Genomic DNA, 17,756 nt, shown 5'->3' on the forward strand with positions numbered 1-17,756 from the left:
GGAGGGGGGTGTAGAAGCTCCTCTCACAGGCTCTGCTCCTGAGGGCTCTCAGGAGGTGAGGGAGGGGGGTGTAGAAGCTCCTCTCACAGGCTCTGCTCCTCAGGGCTCTCAGAGGTGAGGGAGGGAGGTGTAGAAGCTCCTCTCACAGGCTCTGCTCCTCAGGGCTCTCAGAGGTGAGGGAGGGAGGTGTAGAAGCTCCTCTCACAGGCTCTGCTCCTCAGGGCTCTCAGAGGTGAGGGAGGGAGGTGTAGAAGCTCCTTTCATAGGCATTATTTGAAATGGAATAACTATGCAAGGTTAATGAAGAACTCAGTCTTAATTTAATGGGCTGTGTTTTGTAACGACAGCTCAGGCTCACAGACTCTCACACACACACAGCAATTCTACTCGATGATTCTAATTTAAGGTTTGTTTTTTCCAGTCCTGGTTTTACGAGATGAAAGATTTGGGTTCAGAATCCCATTCCCAGACACTGGAAAAAGTTTCACTGTCAGTCTGCACAGCAGCACAGTGTGAACAGCCTTCACTGTGCAGAGCGCCAGTGTGAACAGCCTTCACTGTGCAGAGCGCCAGTGTGAACAGCCTTCACTGTGCAGAGCACCAGTGTGAACAGCCTTCACTCTGCAGAGCGCCAGTGTGAACAGCCTTCACTCTGCAGAGCGCCAGTGTGAACAGCCTTCACTCTGCAGAGCGCCAGTGTGAACAGCCTTCACTGTGCAGAGCGCCAGTGTGAACAGCCTTCACTCTGCAGAGCGCCAGTGTGAACAGCCTTCACTGTGCACTTCAAACAAGGACACTGTCAGGATGAGAATCCCATTAGGGCTTGAGTGCTAGTGGCTGCTGCTGACAGAATACACTGTAAATGAGCAGAGTTTGTCTAAGCAGCTGCACACAAGGGGGGTGTTATCAGGATCAGTGGGGGTCTGAATATCTGAAGATGATGGGGTCTGCTCTGTCAAAGATGTGAGGGGTGAGGGGTGTGGTATTGGGCTGAGGTACGGGTCACAAGCAGCATAAATACAGGTGTTAAAGGGTCTGTCTGCTGTGTAGTTTGAAGCGTGCGTGCGTGTGCTAGTGTTTGTGTCTGTGTATCTCTAGGCCTCAGTCCTCAGCAGCCGTGTGCATCTCTGGGAAGTCCTTGTAGATCTGCTGGACGATCAGCTGGTCCATCTGACTGGCCTCGCCCCCCCCCTCGCCCTCCCCCAGGATGCGCTGCAGCGCCCCCTGCAGGTCAGGCAGGCGATGGCGGTGCTGCAGGAAGTCTGTAGAGCGAATGATGGCGTGCATCAGGGAGAGGTACTCCATACGCAGCTGAGGACAGACAAAGAGAGACAGAGAGGGGGATGAGAGAGCATCTCACCTTATCCTGGGACAGATGGAGAGGTAAGGGGTGTCTCACCTTGTCTCTGGGGGACAGGCAGAGAGAGAGGGGAGGGGGAGAGATGAAGAGGGGTTGGGGGTGTCTCACCTTGTCTCCGGGGGACAGGTCTGATATTTGCCGCACCACGATGTCGATCATCACCATCATGTCAGTCCGGTAGAAGATGCCGGCCGTGTCGGCGCTGGAGAAAATATCCTGTAGGAACTTGAGCACCGAGTGAGCGGGCTGGGGCTGGTGCTTAAACACTGAGACAGGGTCATCTGGAGAGGAGAGAGAGGGGAGGAGAGTGAGAGAGCATATAAAGGAATAATATCAGAATGTATCCATCCTCCCTGACTGTGATCTGTCCAAACCCCACACCTCCCTGACTGTGATCTGTCCAAACCCCACACCCCCCTGGCTGTGATCTGTCCAAACCCCACACCCCCCTGACTGTGATTGGTCCAAACCCCACACCCCCTGACTGTGATTGGTCCAAACCCTGTGATTGGTCATTCTCTCACCTCCCCGATTAAGCAGCAGCAGGATCTTCTCAGTCAGGACCTTGGCGTTGGGTCTCTTCATCAGAGTCTGCATGACCATGTTGTTCACCGGCACTGAAACACACACAGCGCACGGTGACAACAGCACTGAGACACACACACACAGAGCGCGCGGTGACAACAGCACTGAGACACACACACACAGAGTGCGCGGTGACAACAGCACTGACACACACACACAGAGCGCGCGGTGACAACAGCACTGAGACACACACACAGAGCGCACGGTGACAACAGCACTGAGACACACACACACAGAGCGCGCGGTGGCAACAGCACTGAGACACACACACAGAGCGCGCGGTGACAACAGCACTGAGACACACACACAGAGCGCGCGGTGACAACAGCACTGAGACACACACACAGAGCGCGCGGTGGCAACAGCACTGAGACACACACACAGAGCGCGCGGTGGCAACAGCACTGAGACACACACACAGAGCGCGCGGTGGCAACAGCACTGACACACACACACAGAGCGCGCGGTGGCAACAGCACTGAGACACACACACACAGAGCGCGCGGTGACAACAGCACTGAGACACACACACAGAGCGCACGGTAACAACACCACTGAGACACACACACACAGAGCGCGCGGTGACAACAGCACTGAGACACACACACAGAGCGCGCGGTGGCAACAGCACTGAGACACACACACAGACGGTAACAACACCACCGAGACACACACACACAGAGCGCGCGGTGGCAACAGCACTGAGACACACACACAGAGCGCGCGGTGGCAACAGCACTGAGACACACACACAGAGCGCGCGGTGACAACAGCACTGAGACACACACACACAGAGCGCGCGGTGGCAACAGCACTGAGACACACACACAGAGCGCGCGGTGGCAACAGCACTGAGACACACACACAGAGCGCGCGGTGGCAACAGCACTGAGACACACACACAGAGCGCGCGGTGGCAACAGCACTGAGACACACACACACAGAGCGCGCGGTGACAACAGCACTGAGACACACACCACGGTGACAACAGCACTGAGACACACACACACAGAGCGCACGGTGACAACAGCACTGAGACACACACACAGAGCGCACGGTGACAACAGCACTGAGACACACACACACAGAGCGCACGGTGACAACAGCACTGAGACACACACACAGAGCGCACGGTGACAACAGCACTGAGACACACACACAGAGCGCGCGGTGACAACAGCACTGAGACACACACACACAGAGCGCACGGTGACAACAGCACTGAGACACACACACACAGAGCGCACGGTGACAACAGCACTGAGACACACACACAGAGCGCGCGGTGACAACAGCACTGAGACACACACACAGAGCGCGCGGTGGCAACAGCACTGAGACACACACACACAGAGCGCGCGGTGGCAACAGCACTGCAACAGCACACACACACACAGAGCGCACGGTGACAACAGCACTGAGACACACACACACAGCGCGGCACGACACACACACACAGAGCGCGCGGTGGCAACAGCACTGAGACACACACACACAGAGCGCGCGGTGGCAACAGCACTGAGACACACACACAGAGCGCGCGGTGGCAACAGCACTGAGACACACACACACAGAGCGCACGGTGACAACAGCACTGAGACACACACACAGAGCGCACGGTGACAACAGCACTGAGACACACACACAGAGCGCACGGTGACAACAGCACTGAGACACACACACAGAGCGCGCGGTGGCAACAGCACTGAGACACACACACAGAGCGCGCGGTGGCAACAGCACTGAGACACACACACAGACTGCAACAGCACTGAGACACACACACACAGAGCGCACGGTGACAACAGCACTGAGACACACACACACAGAGCGCACGGTGACAACAGCACTGAGACACACACACACAGAGCGCACGGTGACAACAGCACTGAGACACACACACAGAGCGCGCGGTGACAACAGCACTGAGACACACACACACAGAGCGCACGGTGACAACAGCACTGAGACACACACACACAGAGCGTGCGGTGACAACAGCACTGAGACACACACACAGAGCGCACGGTGACAACAGCACTGAGACACACACACAGAGCGCGCGGTGGCAACAGCACTGAGACACACACACAGAGCGCGCGGTGGCAACAGCACTGAGACACACACACACAGAGCGCACGGTGGCAACAGCACTGAGACACACACACACAGAGCGCACGGTGACAACAGCACTGAGACACACACACACAGAGCGCACGGTGACAACAGCACTGAGACACACACACACATACAGTGTGCTTACAGCTCATTCACAGCCCTCATGTGACCAGGACTTCTGGTTCTGTTTTGCAGTCACTCCAAAAAATAATGTAATGAAGAACTTTCTACGAGTCCTTCATCCCTACACTGCCCATCTCACTGTCCTGCTGCCGCCTCCCCCCTCCCTTCTCATCCCCCTCTCCCCTCACCCATGAGGTGCAGGTTGAATGCCAGCAGCACATTGATGAACAGATCTGGGAGCTGCTCCGTTGTGTCCGAGGGCAGCCCGTCCTCCACCACATCCAGCAGGAACTCCACGAAGCCCGGGTTCAACTGCTCTGTGAGGGGGGACAGACAGAGAGTCACGGGCTGAATCTACAGAGATATAACACACATTCCCTCAATCACACATACATTCACACTGTCACACACTCACTGTCACATACTCATTCAAACACACTCAATCACACTCATAATCTGCTCTCCCTGGGATTTATTAACCAGGACAGCTAGGAGAAGCAGCCTCACTGACACGGTCCAGAGATGCACACTGCCCAGCTCACACACTCAGCCTCCTCCTCAGGCGTGCATGCAGTACACTAGAAACTGAAGTGAAGTACTATTAATCCAGAGGCAGGGCCACAAGGGCAGAAACAATGGGAGGTTCTGCACCACATTATCTGTGGCTTGGCCAGGGCTGCTGTATGTTTACTACTGTCTATGAAACACTCAAATGCTGAAGAGGTTACCGTAGTGACGGTAAGGTAAGGGCTCCCCCATAGAGAACACCATGGACAGGACCAGCGCAGAGTAACACATCTTCTGGTGCTCTGAAACACAAAACAAAGTGTCACTCTGTGTGTGTGTGTGTGTGTGTGTGTGTGTGTGTGTGTGTCCGCATGCCCCTCATCCCCCTGTGTCTCACCCTGTGTGTTAGTCTGCATGTCCCTGGCCAGCTCCATGGGCAGGACGGAGTTCACCAGTGCTGAGATGATGGCAGAGTCCAGGTTACACATTGCCCCAAAACACTTGAGCAGCAGCAGCCGCAGAGCCACCCGGTGCTCCTGGGAAAGAGAGAGCAACAATATACACAGCTTAACAACCCAGCTACACTCACACACAACCCTGCTACACACACACAACCCAGCTACACTCACACACAACCCTGCTACACACACACAACCCAGTTACACACAACACACAGCTACACAACCCTGCTACACACTGACACACAGGTGCACACACACAACCCAGTTACACAACCCAGATACACTCACACACAACCCTGCTATACATCGACACACAGGTACACACAGGTACACACACACAACCCAGTTACACAACCCAGATACCCTCACACACAACCCTGCTATACACCGACACACAGGTACACACACACAACCCAGTTACACAACCCAGATACACTCACACACCACCCTGCTACACACTGACACACAGGTACACACACACAACCCTGCTACACACCGACACACAGGTACACACACACAACCCAGTTACACTCACACACAACCCTGCTACACACCGACACACAGGTACACACACACAACCCAGTTACACACGACACACAGCTACACAACCCTGCTACACACCGACACACAGCTACATACATACAACCCAGTTACACAACCCTGATACACACGACACACAGCTACACAACCCTGCTACACACCGACACACAGCTACATACATACAACCCAGTTACACAACCCTGATACACACGACACACAGCTACACAACCCCGCTACACACAGACATACAGGTACACACACACACAACCCAGTTACACAACCCTGATACACACAACTACACAACCCCGCTACACACCGACACACAGGTACACACACACACACACACAACCCAGTTACACAACCCCGCTACACACTGACACACAGCTACATACACACCGACACACAACCCACCTACACACAGGACAGATACACACAAACGCACAGCTACACACTGACACACAGGACAGACACACACTGACACACAGCACAGCTACACACCAGCGCACAGCTACACAATGACACAGCTTAAAGCACGGGTAACACCAAACATAGAGAGCTGCTACACAAAGCCACACAACACAGGTGAAGCCCCCTCACCATCTGATAGTATGCGACGAGCGAGAGGACCGGCTCGGAGTGGCTCTTCTTGCACATCTTCTTACACACCTCAGGGTCAGCGTCCGTCTGCAAGACACAAGAGCACGTCTGTGTGTCTGTCTGCACTCGAGAGACAGAGGCATAGAGAGACAGAGAGTTGGATTGCTCCTCCAGGTAGCAGGCTATCACGCTCTCGTCCTCGTATACAGAAATACAGACAGACAGACAGACAGATCACCAGTATCTGCAGCAGCTCCTCCAGGTAGCAGGCTATCACGCTCTCGTCCTCGTATACAGAAATAGACAGACAGACAGACAGACAGATCACTAGTATCTGCAGCAGCTCCTCCAGGTAGCAGGCTATCACGCTCTCGTCCTTGTACACAGAAATACAGACAGACAGACAGAGACAGATAGATCACCAATATCTGCAGCAGCTCCTCCAGGTAGCAGGCTATCACGCTCTCGTCCTCGTACAGGGCCCAGCTGCGCTGCTGCGCGTCCTCTTTGTGCCTCGCCAGGTCGGTGAAGATCACCTGCAGACGCTGCTCATCGTGACACACCTGTCCTCGAGGCAGGGCAGAGCTCAGGTCCTGGGGGAGGAGGGGGGGGGGGAGCATTACAATTCTGACAGCTTGCTGTAATAACTGCTTCCCATTCACCTTCAAATCTATCTTACTGTTCTATTTGATGTCTCTTCAATGCTATCTTACTGTTCTGTTCTATTTGATATGTCTCTTCAATGCTAGCTCACTGTTCTGTTCTATTTGATATGTCTCTTCAATGCTATCTTACTGTTCTGTTCTATTTGATATGTCTCTTCAATTCTAGCTCACTGTTCTGTTCTATTTGATGAGTTTTCCTTGGTTGGGGTCACTAACAGAAAACAAGCACTCTGAGACGCTGATGTTTTTAGAGCTGATCTTGTACACAAACATAATGACTTGGTAGCTATTTATCTATGTAGCTGCATCTGCATGAAGAAAATAAAATGCTTCCACTGTCTTTTATTATGATGATGGCTGGAAATGGCTGCACCTGTCTGGAGAGATGTTTCTGAACAAGGTTTCTACAAAGCTCTACAAGGCAGAGGTTACCAGAGGCTCGTTTTCTCTGCAAGTAGCAGCATCTCTCTGACAAAGAGGTTCACAAATGCAATGCTAAAATGTGCATTCTTGAAACTATGCTTTTCCAGAAAGCACAGCATTGTTTCATACTGTTACTGTGCTGAGCTCAGGCACACAGATGAACAGCGTGTTCCAGGGATGACACGACGCTAGAGATGATACTGGACTACAATTCCTCCAAAGGGAGAGTTGAGAACCTGGACAAGCTGCCAGCAGCCTACACTGGTCCTGTTCTACAGTCCAGCTGATGTGTCGGCATGCAATGTTGTTGTGCTCTGGACTGACATCAATGCTGTGAGGAAACGGGTAAGCTGTATGGGATGCAGAATTTGGCAAGGCTCCAGTGGCACCCCTCATTCAACTGCTCTTACCCAGACTGCATCTCTGCCTGCAACGACTGGCATGGGCAAAGAAAACCTGCAAGATGCAACTTCTGCCCTTGAAGCAATGACAACAAGACCGTCAGTACATGTGTGAGATGCAGAGAGCATCTGTGCAAACACCAGGACTACCTTCTGTCTGTCATCTGCAATAATATCTCACAGCTCTGCCCTGCTTTTACAAATAACTCATCCAGGACAGAAGTGTCCTTTATAGAACTCATCCAGGACAGAAGTGTCCTTTATAGAACTCATTCGGGACAGAAGTGTCCTTTACACAACTCACCCTGGACAGGAATGATGTTTGTCACACTTCATGTCCTGTTTTTTGTAGACCCCTATGTACTGTTACATTTATAAAGAAATGTTATTGTATGTGATGAATGTACCATCATTATAATGACCTGAAACACAGCAGACAAACCTGAATTCTGCACAGAACAGGAGGGTTAAGCACATGTACCCCCGGCAGGCCCATTGATATTAGCCTGCAAGTCTCAGCAAGAAGTGATGAGAGCTTAGCGTTTAACTGTCAGCCAGCTGTCAAACGTTCTGACTTTATAAAGGAGGAAGCGCTTTTCTGATTGCTTACTAACATTCCCAAGAGGTTTAGGAAAGGAAGCTCCCCCTAACACCGCCTTGCTCACCTTGCTCTCCACCAATGAGAGGAGGACCTGCTCCATGACCTCAGCAGTGTGTGGGAGTGAGCTCTGGATGTGTCCAATCACGACCCCGATGGCGACCCTCGAGAGGTCATAGCTGAGCCCTGTGTTCCTGCGCACCAGCTCGATCAGCTCCGCCCCCATGCTGGGAGGCACGTCCACTCGGGGGTCAGACCCCGCCCCCTTCACACCATGGGAGGGGCTAAGAGCATGTGACAGTGCAGAGGGGGAGGGGGCTGCCAGGGACTGGGAATCTGCCTCTGGCTGTGGGGAGGGGGACGGGGAGGGACTGGGAGGCACCGGGTCAGCAGCAGGCCTGGTCCGGCAGGGAAGTGGGGGAGGGGTGGTGGCTGGACTGGGAATGTTGGCCTCGGGGGTGTGGGTGGAGCCGCTGCCCAGTGTATCCAGAGAGACGGAGCTCACAGAGGAGGAGCCAGGACCAATTGAGGAGCTCCTGGTGGGGACTGCAGGCTCTGTGACGGGGAGAGGAGGGAGAGAGGGGAGAGCAGGGAGAGAGAGAAGGAAAAAATCACAAACCGGAAAGGAAAACTTTGAATAAAAACTGCTAACCTATTTTGCTTTGTGGATTTTCAGCTCAGTGGAATACACACACACACACTGGTATGAGCAGACTCCCTCCCTCCCTTGCTATGATTTGCATGAAGCTGAACTGAAACAGATTCCAGGCAGCAGCTGCAAGGCAATGACCCTCATCACAGCTGCTCCACTATTCAGGCCTCTCTCTCCATCTCACCCTCTGACTCACACATATACACACAAAGTGAAATATTGAGAACAGGAAACTAGGGAAGGGCCCTCATACAGTAAGAGACAGAAGGACTCCCTGCCAACATGGCCTAACCATCTGAGCACTGACATGCAAACTGCACCATGAGAGCAGACATGCAAACTGCACCATGAGGGCAGACATGCAAACTGCACCATGAGGGCAGACCTGCAAACTGCACCATGAGGGCAGACATGCAAACTGCATCATGAGGGCAGACATGCAAACTGCACCATGAGGGCAGACATGCAAACTGCACCATGAGGGCAGACATGCAAACTGCACCATGAGGGCAGACATGCAAACTGCATCATGAGGGCAGACATGCAAACTGCATCATGAGGGCAGACATGCAAACTGCACCATGAGGGCAGACATGCAAACTGCATCATGAGGGCAGACATGCAAACTGCACCATGAGGGCAGACATGCAAACTGCATCATGACAGCAGACATGCAAACTGCATCATGAGGGCAGACATGCAAACTGCACCATGAGAGCAGACATGCAAACTGCATCATGAGGGCAGACATGCAAACTGCATCATGAGGGCAGACATGCAAACTGCATCATGAGGGCAGACATGCAAACTGCATCATGAGGGCAGACATGCAAACTGCATCATGAGGGCAGACATGCAAACTGCACCATGAGGGCAGACATGCAAACTGCATCATGCTGCTGCCTCATTATTATACAATTCAGTAGTTCAGTCTGACGACTCGCGGTTATGCTAATTGTAAATTGCACTTAACTGTGTAGAAGAGCCACTCTAGATAGTGACGTGCAAGTCACATAGCGAGAGAACGAGGGAATGCTGCATTCACAAAGGGACACGTCTAGATGTATAAAAACCAGCAGCCTCAATTAAATAAATGAAGCCACCCTCTATAGAGACTCCTCGTGCATTGCTCAATCTCACCTGGTCTGCGAGGGGCCCTGCGCTTCTCTGGAGGAGGGGGGGTGATGGGAGCGGCGCGGCGAGGCTGGGGGGGCACCTAGAGAGGGGAGACGAAGAGGAGTCAGGCAGGATCCCAGACACACCACAGGAACAGAACTTGCCCAAAGGGAGCCTGCGTTACCTGGTACAGCCCCTCCTCCCCCCTGCCTGGGTCCAGGCTCTCTGGGATCGGCTCGCTGGCCTGCCGCCCATAGTTGCGGCTCAGCCCGTTGGCATGGGGGGCGGAGCCGATGTGGTAGTCACTGGCGGAGGACGGTAGGATCTGCTTGTAATTGGTTGGGCTCTTGCGTGCCAGCGTTTCCTTGCGGTGGTGAATCAGCTTCCTACAGGGTCACAGTGAATGGGGGTTAGTGCCACCTGCTGGCTACAAGCAGAACTGCGGTTGCACAGCAGGAGAAATAAATTACTCCATTTCAGCACTACCCTGTTTTACACTCCACCAAGAACCACAGCCAGCCCTGTCGTTACACTGCATCATGAACCACAGCCAGCCCTGTCGTTACACTGCATCATGAACCACAGCCAGCCCTGTCCTTACACTGCATCATGAACCACAGCCAGCCCTGTCGTTACACTGCATCATGAACCACAGCCAGCCCTGTCGTTACACTGCATCATGAACCACAGCCAGCCCTGTCGTTACACTGCATCATGAACCACAGCCAGCCCTGTCCTTACACTGCATCATGAACCACAGCCAGCCCTGTCGTTACACTGCATCATGAACCACAGCCAGCCCTGTCGTTACACTGCATCATGAACCACAGCCAGCCCTGTCGTTACACTGCATCAAGAACCACAGCCAGCCCTGTCCTTACACTGCATCATGAACCACAGCCAGCCCTGTCCTTACACTGCATCATGAACCACAGCCAGCCCTGTCGTTACACTGCATCATGAACCACAGCCAGCCCTGTCGTTACACTGCATCAAGAACCACAGCCAGCCCTGTCCTTACACTGCATCATGAACCACAGCCAGCCCTGTCCTTACACTGCATCATGAACCACAGCCAGCCCTGTCGTTACACTGCATCATGAACCACAGCCAGCCCTGTCGTTACACTGCATCAAGAACCACAGCCAGCCCTGTCCTTACACTGCATCATGAACCACAGCCAGCCCTGTCCTTACACTGCATCATGAACCACATCCAGCCCTGTCTCAGTCTGAGAGCTGGATGCTGGAGTGGTGCGCATGCACTCGCTGCCCTCTCCCCGCTGTGTCGTCTCTCCAGCCCCACACTCACTGCAGAACGTCCCGCTGCTCCAGGTTGTATTTGCCCCCGTTCTTCATGGCGGTGTTGTGAATGGATTCGATGGCTCTGTCGATGGACTGCAGCACCACATCCTGTTCGGGGGTCTGACAGAGAGAGAGAGAGAGATACAGATACATAACTAAACACATGGAGATATTCTAGGCAGCAGACCTCTCTGAAGGGAGAGGTTCCCCTCTTGTAGGGGCCAAAGCAAGTCCCGGACTAGCAATGTTTTTTAGTGTAGCCCAGAAACCAAGACCAGAGGACGCAGTCTGAAATGGAAAAGTGGTGACTCAGGATAGAAGGCAGCAGACACCTCTTTCCACTGACAGTGGGGATGGAGTGGGATAGGTCACCAAGGGCTCCCTGCCCACAGTGTTGATGCTGAATCACTGGGATCCTTTTTGACGGTTTGTAAGCCATTGTGGCAGCGTTTCATCTCAGTTAATATGTTCAGTCATCCCTGAGGTTGAGAGTGTCTTTGCCTATTCACAATGACCTGAGCTCCACCAGCAGGGTAAACAGACAGGAGATAGACTCATGTTAAATTGGTCCTGGCGCTCTGATTGACTGTGGGGGATGTCATGAGATCCTGCTGATTAATTCAGGTTGTGCTGCTCAGTAACTCTCTGTTTCTGCACTCTGCTGCTCCGAGGTTCTGGAAGTGCCAGTCAGGCTGTGCAAGGTTCTGCAGGCAGTCTCCCTGAGAGGGAGATCTGTGCAGATCCAGCCTGGGCTTTACTATTACAAGAAGGATTTCAAATCCCAGGCAGAGCACAGCTGTGCTTACTGTCCCGACGTCACTCAAGCTGCATGCCACCACATGTACCTGTGTGCTCTACCAATGCACAAGCTTGCAATGCAAAACAGAGCAGACCGCAAAATACAAGCACAATACATTACTAATGCTCAGCTGGTTTTCTCAATCTTAAAAGCTGTACTAATATTGTAGTCAAACAGACTGACTGGGAAGCTGTAATCCTCTTCATCTGGTGGGTCAGAGTCAGACTAGCTCCCCAAAGACACTCCTCCACCCTGCCAGGCTGCACAGCAGCACTGTCATACACGACAGCCCGAGAGGGAGGAAGGAAGGAAGGAGGGAAGGAAGGAAGGAAGGAAGGAAGGAAGGAAGGAAGGAGCAATGGTGCACAACATCACGTTGGTGATAAAAAAGCAACACAAGTCAGCCAGGAGTGACAGCGAGAGCTGGCAGAGTGGAAGCTATCCAGCCCTGGGTTCAGACTGCAGAGCAATACCCTCTCTGTCATATACAGTATCGTGGATTCCTGCATTGGAAAGCCCTGCAGAATGAGCTTTACCAGGCGTGAAGCCTTGACTGAAATGTGTCCCTCAGCTCTAAGCACTCACCCTCACCTCTCCTCTAGCTTACCCCCAGTGCTGCTACACCCACAACTCAGCTAATAGAGAGCACAGCGTTCCTGCTAATAATAGCTTGATATTCTGCTTCTATTATTGGCTGGTCACCCTAGGGCCTGTTTACCATGTGTCTGTGTTTCCCTGTCCTCTACTCACAGCATTCCCATTAAAGCCTTACTGATCCCGAGGGAGCAGAGTCTGTGTGTCTGCTGCCCCCGCCCCCTCATTATACAGTTATATATGTATGTATAATATCAGTGTTAGCCAGAGGAAGCAGTCTGTCTGTCTGTCTGTCTGACCCCTCATTATACAGTTATATATGTATGTATAATATCAGTGTTAGCCAGAGGGAGCAGTCTGTCTGTCTGTCTGTCTGACCCCTCATTATACAGTTATATATGTATGTATAATATCAGTGTTAGCCAGACGGAGCAGTCTGTCTGTCTGTCTGACCCCTCATTATACAGTTATATATGTATGCGTTTCATTAAACACATTTAGATGCATGTGTGGAAGAGGCAACATTGATTTTAGTTCTGTTAACACAGCGTTGATAATGAATCACAGTGGATTCAGATTTCCTCTGTTTTATTGCAAGAATTTGGATTTCCCCAAAAACCATAGATTGAACTGGGCCCTAAATTAATAACAGAAACGAAATGTAATCCAATGCACACCCTTTAAACCCTTGGCTTCTATCTGAGATTCTGCACTGGCTTCTATCTGAGATTCTGCACTGGCTTCTATCTGAGATTCTGCACTGGCTTCTATCTGAGATTCTGCACTGGCTTCTATCTGAGATTCTGCACTGGCTTCTATCTGAGATTCTGCACTGGCTTCTATCTGAGATTCTGCACTGGCTTCTATCTGAGATTCTGCACTGGCTTCTATCTGAGGTTCTGCACTGGCTTCTATCTGAGATTCTGCACTGGCTTCTATCTGAGACTCTGCACTGGCTTCTATCTGAGGTACTGCACTGGCTTCTATCTGAGATTCTGCACTGGCTTCTATCTGAGATTCTGCACTGGCTTCTATCTGAGATTCTGCACTGGCTTCTATCTGAGATTCTGCACTGGCTTCTATCTGAGGTTCTGCACTGGCTTCTATCTGAGGTTCTGCACTGGCTTCTATCTGAGGTACTGCACTGGTTTCTATCTGAGATTCTGCACTGGCTTCTATCTGAGATTCTGCACTGGCTTCTATCTGAGGTTCTGCACTGGCTTCTATCTGAGATTCTGCACTGGCTTCTATCTGAGACTCTGCACTGGCTTCTATCTGAGGTTCTGCACTGGCTTCTATCTGAGGTTCTGCACTGGCTTCTATCTGAGGTTCTGCACTGGCTTCTATCTGAGATTCTGCACTGGCTTCTATCTGAGGTTCTGCACTGGCTTCTATCTGAGGTTCTGCACTGGCTTCTATCTGAGATTCTGCACTGGCTTCTATCTGAGACTTCTGCACTGGCTTCTATCTGAGATTCTGCACTGGCTTCTATCTGAGACTCTGCACTGGCTTCTATCTGAGGTTCTGCACTGGCTTCTATCTGAGGCTTCTATCTTCTGCACTGGCTTCTATCTGAGCATTCTGCACTGGCTTCTATCTGAGGTTCTGCACTGGCTTCTATCTGAGATTCTGCACTGGCTTCTATCTGAGGTTCTGCACTGGCTTCTATCTGAGATTCTGCACTGGCTTCTACCTGAGATTCTGCACTGGCTTCTACCTGAGATTCTGCACTGGCTTCTATCTGAGATTCTGCACTGGCTTCTATCTGAGGTACTGCACTGGCTTCTATCTGAGATTCTGCACTGGCTTCTATCTGAGATTCTGCACTGGCTTCTATCTGAGATTCTGCACTGGCTTCTATCTGAGATTCTGCACTGGCTTCTATCTGAGATTCTGCACTGGCTTCTATCTGAGATTCTGCACTGGCTTCTATCTGAGATTCTGCACTGGCTTCTATCTGAGATTCTGCACTGGCTTCTATCTGAGGTACTGCACTGGCTTCTATCTGAGATTCTGCACTGGCTTCTATCTGAGATTCTGCACTGGCTTCTATCTGAGATTCTGCACTGGCTTCTATCTGAGATTCTGCACTGGCTTCTATCTGAGATTCTGCACTGGCTTCTATCTGAGATTCTGCACTGGCTTCTATCTGAGATTCTGCACTGGCTTCTATCTGAGATTCTGCACTGGCTTCTATCTGAGGTTCTGCACTGGCTTCTATCTGAGATTCTGCACTGGCTTCTATCTGAGGTTCTGCACTGGCTTCTATCTGAGGTTCTGCACTGGCTTCTATCTGAGGTTCTGCACTGGCTTCTATCTGAGATTCTGCACTGGCTTCTATCTGAGGTTCTGCACTGGCTTCTATCTGAGATTCTGCACTGGCTTCTATCTGAGGTTCTGCACTGGCTTCTATCTGAGATTCTGCACTGGCTTCTATCTGAGATTCTGCACTGGCTTCTATCTGAGATTCTGCACTGGCTTCTATCTGAGATTCTGCACTGGCTTCTATCTGAGGTTCTGCACTGGCTTCTATCTGAGGCTTCTATCTTCTGCACTGGCTTCTATCTGAGATTCTGCACTGGCTTCTATCTGAGATTCTGCACTGGCTTCTATCTGAGATTCTGCACTGGTTTCTATCTGAGATTCTGCACTGGCTTCTATCTGAGGTACTGCACTGGCTACCTCCTTGTCCACACTGACCGTCACTGTCACTGTCTCGTTACCGGCTTACATGCAAGTCTATTGACTAACGAGCAGTGTCTGCTTATTAGTCCCTTACCCTGCTCCCCCCCTGAGCCCCCTGCTCCGCGTTTCCCGTCCAGGTAACAATAAGACTAAGCTAGCGTTTCTATGTCGTGTAACTGCAAGCCCGCACACCTGAAGAAAAGCCTGCATTGAACACGGAGCCAGTCCGCGGCCCTCGTCACGGTGGCTCACCTGGATCTTCTCAATGTAGGAGGCCGGGATGTAGCCGGACTCGCCGGAGCTGGAGCGGGAGCCAAGCCACCAGTGTCGATTGCTCCGCTCCAGAATTAGGAAGGTCTCCCCGGCGGCGAAGTGAAGCGAGTTGGGTTCCGGCGAGCGGAAGGCGTACAGGGACCGGTACATTATTATTAAAAGTTGCCTGCTTCGCACTGCTCCTCTCAATAGCAATCTAACTCTGTTGATATGTATTGACACCCTGCACTCTCGCCCGCTGGAGCTCCGCAGAACAGGATGTAAACACTGCAGGCGTCGTGCACGCACTAGACGGGCACGCCCCCACCACTGCTGCGAGCGCGCTCCCGCCACCCCGGCCGCGGCACAGCGTCGTGCACGCGCGGCTGGAATGATCCAGATACCGGCGCTCGTGGATGCATTACAGATGCTGCCATCTTACGTCATGTCTTAAACAGTCTGATTGGATAAAACAATTACAGATAGTTATATTTGAAAACAGTCAGTTTCGAAGGAAACAAAACCAGACCCTGCTTTAAACAAGCATTGTAGGATCGGCTTGCCAACTGGCCCGGGACACTTTAAGACCGGCCAGGTTTTTAAACCCGCAATACGATTTTTAATACGTGTTTCAACACGTGCATTGAAGCCGCACACGCAATTCACGCTCACTTTACTTTTATTTCAAATCGATTCTTTTGTGGTTTAGAGGTGAGTTGCAAAACCCGACCTGTTAGTGTCCCGGAATTATGTGGCCATTTTGCAAACCTAGAGTCGTTTGAATTGTAGTTCTCTATACGATTTAAGCTCTATCTGAAAGTATATACCGTTGAACGCAACTGCAATAATTTAATAACACACTATAAAATATAACCAAGATTCATGAAGAACATTGTATTGATACAGCAGCAGTTAAAAAAAGACAGCGTTAGATTTCGAAATGTCTAACTTTTCAATTGTTGTCAGTACTGCGTTAAGTATATGGAAAACTACAAAGCGGTGTGTAATTCGGCATGTTTTATTCATCTTTATGAAGCAAGATTAGTTAATTGCATTTAAACTCATCTTAAACCACTGAACCTGCAGTTCTACTAAATGGCCACACGAGGGCAGCATTAGATATGAAACGTCTGTCTCGCTGCAGTGCTCTACCCATTGTAAACAGCAGAGGGCGCCGCAGCCGCTTGCCAGGGCCGTTCCGATTTAATGAGGTCCGCCGGGGACGTGTCTCTGTGTGAAACAGGGAAACAGTGTTTCATGTTTCATAGTGGATTGAGCCGTCAAATCAGATTACAGATTGCTGTCAATGTCCGAATCCCCCTGGATCCGAGTGTAATGAAATGATAGTGATGTTACTGGCAGTGTAAATGTTTGGACTAGTACTGCTATGAACTGGGGGGTGGGATGCTGTGCTCTAGTTGAAGCTGTGGGCAGGACCATAGTGTCGGTATATCTGAATTCAGCTCTGCATCGCTTCAGTTTAGTTTGATCAGTCAGCACATTAAAAACAACGCCTTCTTATTGCTGCTGGGTTTTGCAGTTGCTTCTTATTTATGTATGTGCTCGTGCTCGCTTTACGAAACATGCCGTCCTGCTCAACATATAAGATCAATACGGGGCCGGAGGAAAATTTTATATATATATATAGCATGTGCGTGTGCGTGTTTTCTTTGTCTTTATGTATTTTACTCGGTTATGCATGCATGTGCTTTGGCAACACAATTCTTTTTGTTGTCATGCCAATAAAGCCAATTGAATTGAACTGACAGAGACAGAGGAGGCAGAGTCTTGCGAGCTGCTTTCTTCGTTTCTTACTGGCAAGGTTGTTTATAGCAACAGCCTTGGTAACGGCTAGGCCAATCAGCTACAGCTTTCCTGCCAGGCTGCGACGGCGCTCTGTGAGTGGAGGAGCGGGCCGTGTTAGTGGGTCACGGGTGGACGGAAGCGGGAAGTGTCCAATAACGCAGACAACACAA

The 17,756-nt window shown here is 51.3% G+C and overlaps 1 protein-coding gene across 2 annotated transcripts; it reads right to left on the reverse strand.

The window, feature by feature from the left end:
- Positions 1-297: 297 nt before the first annotated feature.
- LOC121298101 (NCK-interacting protein with SH3 domain-like) lies at positions 298-16,099 on the reverse strand. 2 transcript variants are annotated; one of them, XM_041224910.1, is made up of 13 exons: positions 15,721-16,099; positions 11,458-11,570; positions 10,331-10,532; positions 10,171-10,246; positions 8,446-8,933; positions 6,714-6,884; positions 6,292-6,378; positions 5,091-5,229; positions 4,915-4,995; positions 4,375-4,503; positions 1,885-1,977; positions 1,469-1,641; positions 298-1,311 (listed from the first exon to the last, which is right to left on the reverse strand). In XM_041224910.1, the coding sequence occupies exons 1-13, from the start codon at positions 15,949-15,951 to the stop codon at positions 1,102-1,104; spliced, it is 2,193 nt and encodes a 730-aa protein (XP_041080844.1). In that variant the 5' UTR covers positions 15,952-16,099; the 3' UTR covers positions 298-1,101. The 2 variants fall into 2 exon arrangements, with proteins under 2 accessions (XP_041080844.1, XP_041080845.1); XM_041224911.1 differs by having other exon boundaries at positions 15,781-16,097.
- Positions 16,100-17,756: the final 1,657 nt, after the last annotated feature.

Source organism: Polyodon spathula, chromosome 23, assembly GCF_017654505.1.
Source record: "Polyodon spathula isolate WHYD16114869_AA chromosome 23, ASM1765450v1, whole genome shotgun sequence".
NCBI lineage: Eukaryota > Metazoa > Chordata > Actinopteri > Acipenseriformes > Polyodontidae > Polyodon > Polyodon spathula.

Bases quoted from the DNA above. Each gene is read 5' to 3' on its own strand.
- LOC121298101 (XM_041224910.1), bottom strand. From the start codon at position 15,951: ATGTACCGGTCCCTGTACGCCTTCCGCTCGCCGGAACCCAACTCGCTT. The intron at 10,247-10,330 runs GTAACGCAGGCT...TCCCCTCTCTAG, and splicing joins GGGAGGAGGGGCTGTACCAG to GTGCCCCCCCAGCCTCGCCG. The intron at 6,379-6,713 runs GTGATCTATCTG...TGTGTCTTGCAG, and splicing joins AGGAGCTGCTGCAGATATTG to ACGGACGCTGACCCTGAGGT.